At 48.9% G+C, this 7163-nt stretch overlaps 1 protein-coding gene across 3 annotated transcripts in view; it reads right to left on the bottom strand.

Annotated features, from left to right (window-relative positions):
* CSAD (cysteine sulfinic acid decarboxylase) overlaps positions 1–7163 on the bottom strand; it is a 22450-nt gene that overhangs the window by 5058 nt on the left and 10229 nt on the right. For 2 of the 3 annotated variants that reach the window (XM_006757019.2, XM_015559602.1), the window contains exons 2-8: positions 5857–5993; positions 5450–5576; positions 5280–5370; positions 4466–4572; positions 3922–4037; positions 3348–3427; positions 3003–3057 (exon numbers count right to left, since the gene is read on the bottom strand). In XM_006757019.2, the coding sequence (XP_006757082.1) occupies positions 3003–3057; positions 3348–3427; positions 3922–4037; positions 4466–4572; positions 5280–5370; positions 5450–5576; positions 5857–5982 (702 nt within the window). In that variant the 5' untranslated portion in view covers positions 5983–5993. Of the gene's footprint in view, positions 1–3002; positions 3058–3347; positions 3428–3921; positions 4038–4465; positions 4573–5279; positions 5371–5449; positions 5577–5856; positions 5994–6248; positions 6382–7163 lie in introns of those variants that run through there. The other variant, XM_015559601.1, reaches the window with a different exon arrangement.

Genomic DNA, 7163 nt, shown 5'->3' with positions numbered 1-7163 from the left:
TGCAGGGTATAAGAGCGGTATTAAAGAGTCAATTAGAGCCCAGCTGCAGTGGCTCAGCGGTTGAGTGCTGACCTACGATCTATGAACCAGGAGGTCACAGTTCGATTCCCAGTCAGGGCACGTGCCCGGGTTGCAGGCTTGATTCCCAACTGAGCCGAAGGCAGCCGATCAGTGATTCTCTCTCATCATTGATGTTTCTATCTCTCTCTCCCTCTCCTTTCCTCTCTGAAATCAATTTAAAAAACAACAACACAAGCAACCAAAGAGAAAATAAATTGGACCTCATCAAATATAAAACTTTCGTGCTTCAAAGGACACCCTCAAGAATGTGAAAAAACAATGTAGACACTGGAAGAAGATATTTGCAAATCATATATCTGATAAGAGATTTGTATCTAGAATGGAAAAGAATAAGCACATGACAGGATGCTCAACATCATTAGTCATAAGGGAAATACTAATCAAAACCACAGCAAGATACCACTTCACACCCACTAAGATAGCTATAATCAGATTCCACCTACTCTGCAGCCATTTTGGAATCCCCTCCCATCTTAGTTTGGCTTAGATATTCAATGTCTTAATTTTTTCTTTCATCAGACATGCAAATGGAATAATATTCTTTCTATTAAACATCACTGATGACTGGACCTTTTAATGTTCAGTTTGACCACCTCTTTTTGTTTTTATTAAGAGATACTACATCACACAAAGAAAATATTAAACATTAATCTGGAGCAAGAGCATTAAAAAGTAAATTGGGATCTGTCTTATTTTAAGCAGGGACATCCATTTTCTTCAGGCTTAATATTATGAGATATTTGGCTCTTCCAGGAGTCAAAGTGAAGAAGTATAAACATAGAAAATTTTGACCAAAAAAAAAAAGGCAATGCAATTTATATATTTTTAAGCTGAAGGCAGAATATTTAAGAGCCATTGATAGGGTTTAGAAAAGCCATCAGTGCGAAGGTAACCAAAACACTGCTCAAGCATGGGTTGTCACCATCAGTAAAAGGAGAGAGAAAGAGAAAGAGAAAACCCGGCTGGTGTCTCTCAGTGGTTGGGCATTGACCTATGAACCAGGAGGTCATGGTTCGACTTCCAGTCAGGGAACATGCCTGGGTTGCCGGTTCGATTCTCAGTGGGAGGCATACAGAAGGCAGCCAATCAATGATTCTCTCCCCTCATTGGTGTTTCTATATCTCTCTCCCTCTCCCTTCCTCTCTGAAATTAATTTAAAAATATTTTTTTCGAAAAAGCTATTACCCAGGCCCGGCTGGCATGGCTCAGTGGTTGAGCACTGACCTATTAGCCAGGAGGTCATGGTTTGATTCCCGGTCAGGGGACATCCCCAGGCTCCAGGCACTTCGAAATCAACTAAAATATTTTAAAAATAAATAAGTAAATAATAAAAAATAAAAAGCCATTACCCAAAAAAGTTTATACAATAAAAGTGATACCCCACTATTCTATTTTTTTAAGTTGATTTTAGAGAGAGGAAGGGAGAGAGGGGTGGGGAAACAACAATTTTTTGTTCCACTTAAACATTCATTGGTTGATTCTTTTTAAAAAATATATTTTTATTGATTTCAGATAGGAAGGGAGAGGAAGAGAGACATAGAAACATCAATGATGAGAGAGAATCATTGATCGGCTGCCCCCTGCACACCCGCTACTGGGGATGGAGCCCGCAACCCAGGCATGTGCCCCTAACCGGAATCAAAACAGAGACCCTTCAGTCCTCAGGCCAACACTCCATCCACTGAGCCAAACCAGCCAGAGCCACTGGTTGATTCTTGTACGTGCCCTGACGGGTGATTGAACCCGAAACCTTGGTATATCAGGATGGCGCTCCAACCAACTGAGCTTCCCGGCCAGGGCCTACTCTACTGTTCTAATTGTTGCTCATACTGCTACTAGAGGTAACATCCCTATGTCAATAAATTCATATTGTTCCCAGTAAGAACAGGCTCATCACACTGTCCTTCCTTTACTGCAATTTGCTATATAAACTTTATATATATATACAGACTTAAATATATGGTGGAGGCATTTTGATGTTAGTATCTATATCCCCACTTTATTCTTTTAAATGTCTACATAGTACTCCAATAATAATAACAACAATAATGGTGGCCAACATGTATAGTGTTTCATGGGCTCTAAATGCTTTACATATATTAATTCACTTAATCCTTACAATGATCCTATGTGATAACTTCTACTTTATGCTCATTTTATAAAGGAAGAAACCAAGACACACAGATATGGTATCATAATTTATCTACTGATAGACATTAAATTTTTAAAAATTTTACACTTAGCTCCAGTGCACAGAATTCTAAGTACCGTGATGATGATTTATAGAACAGATCCTAGCAGTGGGACTCTGAATCAGTGGACAGATACATTTACAATTTATAGATAGTGTCAAAATGCCCTCCAAGATGGCTGCAGCCGTCCAATAGCCCCCGTGTGGAGGCCTCCACCCTTCCCACTTCGCACAGCCCGCACTCCTCACACCGGCCCACACATCCTCCCAAGGCTCTCTGCACCAACCCTCAGCTCACAGGAACCTTCCACCTACACCTCAGGCTGCCAGCGCCCTCTCTGTGGTGCCCCCTCGGAGTTCCACTCAGTGACTCAGTCCTGCTCCTGCCTGTGGGTCTCGGCAGGTTCCCGAGAGGACCGCAGAGTGTCCCTGGCCCTCAGGCTCTCTCAGTACAGGCAGGCACCGAGATCAGGGAGAGGGACGAGGGTGCCTTGATCAGGGAGAGCCCAAAGAATCCTCCAAGCCCTAACCGGTTTGGCTCAGTGGCTAGAGCGTCGGCCTGCGGACTGAAGGGTCCCAGGTTCGATTCCGGTCAAGGGCATGTACCTTGGTTGCGGGCACATCCCTGTAAAAAAATCAATAAAAAAAAAAAAAAAAAAAAAGAATCCTCCAAGAAAAACACACGCCCAGCTCCACCTACACCACACCCCTGTACCCCTCGCTCACTCACCTCAGCTTCCGCCAGACTGATCTGCCTCTCCAGATCCTCAGGGACCATCTTCCCTCTGGAAAAGAAAACCGAGTGGGTAAAGGAGTAATTGCTCTCTAAGCTAGGAAGTGTTGAGAGCAGGGTAATGTGGGGTTCGCAATACAGAGGCCACAGTGTTGATCTTTTCCCTAAGACATCTCAGGGCACAGGGCAGGAGACTCTAGCACTGAGAGACAGAAGCAACTATTGTGTAGAAACAGAGAGTGAAGAGAAGTCCACCAGAGGCGTGGGCCTGCGGCCAGAGCTTCTCACAGCAGGAAGCATGCCGCACCAAGCCGGTCAGGGCCACAAGGACAGGACCGTCACCTCTCATCTGCCGTGACCACTCGGACACTGTCGGTGCCAAGTCCCAGGAAAGCAGCTCCTTTGTTGATGGAGTAGTGACACTGTGGAGAAAGGCGGAGAGCATGTCAGGCTAGGGTGAGAGGCAGGGAGGATGGGGAGGAGAGAGAGACTGATAGAAGTCAAGTGTAAGTTGTAATAGGTGAGACCCTGTAGACCTGGGCTTCTCAAGCATTCATGAGCCTTCAAATCGCCAGGGTCTTTCATTAAACGCAGAGTCAGATACTCTGGGGTGAGTCCTGAGATCCTGCATTTCTAACTAACGCCCCCGTGATACTGATGCTGCTGATCCAAGGACCACCCTCTGGGTAGAAAGGGTGTGGACTGTGTCCCCCTCACTAGCTGCCCCTTCCCATTCCCTCCCCCACAACTGAAGGCAAGATGGATGGGAGCCCCCGATTCGAAGGAAGCACATACACTGGGGGCAGGCTGGCCTTGGAAGAGACGGGCCTGGGCAGCAGAGACCCTGACAGATCTTGGACTCACTGGCTAGAGGTTAGAATCAGGAGCCCAGGGGAGGCCTGTGCCTCTTCCCCACCTCCTTCGTTGTGAAGAGGGCCAGGGGTGGCAGTGCCCGGAGGCCCTTCTGCTTGCAATCGGGAAAGCGCTGATAGCGGGCCAGGTTCACCGCATACATGTTGGAGATAGAGCCACCTGTCATAGGGAGGGGATGGCGGCAAGAGGGACAGACAGTGGGTCAAAACTGGAGCTTGCCCCTCTTGACCTCTCTACCCAGAAGAACTGATTAAAAAAACACGAAGGATTGGCTCCCAGGTCTCTACAAATGCCACGATAGCCCAGAACAGCCCAGGGATCTAGATCCCCTGACTACCCCCTACATATCCTGGGCTGCCCCCAAGACAGGCCCCACCCGGAGAGAGCAGGCACTGGAGCATTGATCCCATGGGCTGTTTGGCAAACAGGGGGAGACAGGGTATTGGGCAGCCTCTTTCTGGTGTGGCCAGAGCTTAGCTGGAGGGGAAACAAAGAGCTATAAGCCCTGCCAGCTTAGAGCAGGAGAACGGTGAGGAAGGAAGAACCCTTTAAAAGGCCAAAGAAAGACACCCCTCCTTCTCACATACCAGGGCAGAAGACCCCATCCCCAGAGCTCCAGCCCACCAACGCCCGGAGCTTTTTCAGCACCTCTTCTTCCATGAGTACGAACACGGGGGCGATTTCATAAGTGTACCTGCCAGGAGAAGGGACAATGAGAAAGGGGAAGGGACAGGGAAGGAGGCCAGGTGAGGCTCTCAGAGGATCAGAGAGAGCAGGAGGTGAGAAGGAGTGAGGGAAGGGCCCAAAGAGAGGAAGGAGTTGGTGACAAAGAACCAAGGAAGCCAGAATGAGAACAGGCCCTGGTTGGGTAGCTCAGCTGATTAGAGCGTCATCCAACACACCAAGGTTGCAAATTTGATACTCAGTTAGGCACATACAAGAATCAACCAATGGTCCTGGCCAATGTTTCTCAGTGGTTAGAGCGTTGGGGGGTCCAATTCCCAGTCAAGAGCACATACTGGTCAGGGTGGGTACAGGAGGGAGTCTTCCCTCTCTCGAAAAAATCAATGGAAAAAATATCCTCAGGTGAGGATTGACAACAACAACAAAAAAATCAACCAATGAATACATGAATAAATGGAACAAATCAATGTTTCTCTCTCTCACATTCTCCTCTAAAAACCAATTAATAGATTTTTTTTTAAAGAATGAGAAGAAACTAGGGTGAGGCAGGAGAAAGCTTAGAGAAAGGGAGCCTGAAGGGCACAAAGGGGAAGACTCTGCCAGCAGAGACTTCCAGAAAACAGGGATGGGGAAAAATCATTTTCCTCCCCTCCCCCCAGGCATGTGCAAACCCATATCCTCTGAGGGGTGGTGGGAGGGGCCCTTGGCATGTCTCACTGGCTGGTGTTGAGGCTCTCGGTGACAATACGCCCGGCCAGGGCATGGGGATCCAACCCTGAGAAGAGCTGGTTGAAGAAGCGAGGGTGACCTGGAGAAGGGGACAGGGGGCTCAGAGTCAAACTGGGTACAAACTCCAGACACTCCCCCCAGCAGAACCCAGGACCCACAGGTCTTCACGCTGTAGCGGATCACAGCCTGGCACCGCTCCAGGATTTGCTCCTTTGACTCCCCCTGGCTCCGTAGCTCCAAATCCAGCAGCTGCTTCAGCTCCTCCGGCTCCTTCCACTCGCAGACCTAGGGGGAGAAGTGGGAAATTTGGGGGGCCCTTAGACACTCTATTGACTGCTGCCCAAACCACATCTCAGTACACACAAGACACCACCAACAGGCACCTAAAGCAACAAGTCAGGAATATTTTTAAAGCAACACATGAACAAGGGTAAATAAACACAGTAAGAACCCAGTATATAATCCCTGAGGCACACAGTGGGAGAAGTCTGCGGAAAAGTCTTGTTGGGGGAGCAAAGTTCTGAGCCGCGTTGACGGGCAGAAAGAACAGGGAGAAAGGACCCACCTTCTCGGAAGCACTGGTCCCTTTCCAAATGACTTCATCCACAACAACCCCAAACACGTCCCGAAGCAAGGCTTCTGCAGCCACGGGGTCCCAGTCAAGGGAGGGGAGTGGTTTAGAGTCAGCCATCAGGATGAAATCTGTGAGCAGAGCAGGAGTTATTCCCTACTCAGCCTGCGTACCCCACCTGGACCTAACCAAGAACCCCAACCCCTGAAGGAGCCTAAGGCCCCAGTCCTGCAGCTCAGTCCTGGCCTTCACTGTATAGACAAGGGCAAATGAGAGCATCCAGGGAGACAGCCAGTAGAAACGGGTGAGAGGGAAAAAGGCAGTTAGCACAGATCAGGTGAAATCTAGTGGCCACTGCCCACCTAACGCAGCAACAAGAGGCTTACTTTTCTGCTCAGGTCTGTTCCGGTGAGCTGGAGGCAGGTTACACAATTTGCTTTTCAGAATGTTAGTACCAGGGAAGCAGAGGGAGTGAGTAGAGGCAGCAGTCACATGAACATGACATCACTCCCATGACCTTGCCCTAAAGAAAATGGACACAGGTTTGGGATAGGGACACTAGGTTAAGTCCTCTGAATAATCATTAGCTGACATGAAGAAGGGGGAGATGAGATAAAAGGCACAAACACGTGCCACGTTAACATCAGGGTTAAGAGGAGCAGAGAGCCAGCAGAAAGAGTGGCTTCCCACCTGAACCAAAGGGCCCTGGATAGGGTTCCTGGGATCTGTTTGGCAGGGAGACAAGAGCAAGGGGAGGGGAGACTGAGGTGGGGGAGGGGAGACTGAAGTGGGGGAGGGGAGAGACTAAGGTGGGGGGAGCCTGAGGGAGACCAGTGGTTCAGGCAGGTCTCAGAGGCCAATCTCTGCATCCCGCCCCCTACAGTCTTTTCAGAAGTGTCCCGATTTCTAAAGCCCTCTCCCAGAGCAGGAAGGAAAGGAGGTGACATTGAGGAAGCACTTTGCTAAACAAGTGTAACCCTGTGCCCTGCAGGCTGAGAGTGCTCAATAGACAGGGAGTGGCTGTTTGAAGCGAACACCAGCTGTGTTCATGACAGGGTGCTGGGGACTGAGAAAGCCTCCCTGTCCCAGTGGGAGGACACAGATGCACACGCAACAGTTATACCCAGGGCATGGCTGGGTGCTGACCCCAGCATTATTCAGGAAAAGAGAAGGCTGAAGACTGGGGAAGATCAGTGGGACTGGAGCTGAATCTTGAAAGTGGGCAGGAGAAATGAGATTGGCGAAAAGGAGGGAGAGAGGCATGCAGGAATGTCATGAGCTTACATCAGGACGGAGTATGG

Source organism: Myotis davidii, unplaced genomic scaffold, assembly GCF_000327345.1.
Source record: "Myotis davidii unplaced genomic scaffold, ASM32734v1 scaffold233, whole genome shotgun sequence".
NCBI lineage: Eukaryota > Metazoa > Chordata > Mammalia > Chiroptera > Vespertilionidae > Myotis > Myotis davidii.
This window is presented reverse-complemented; position numbering and strand designations above follow the sequence as displayed.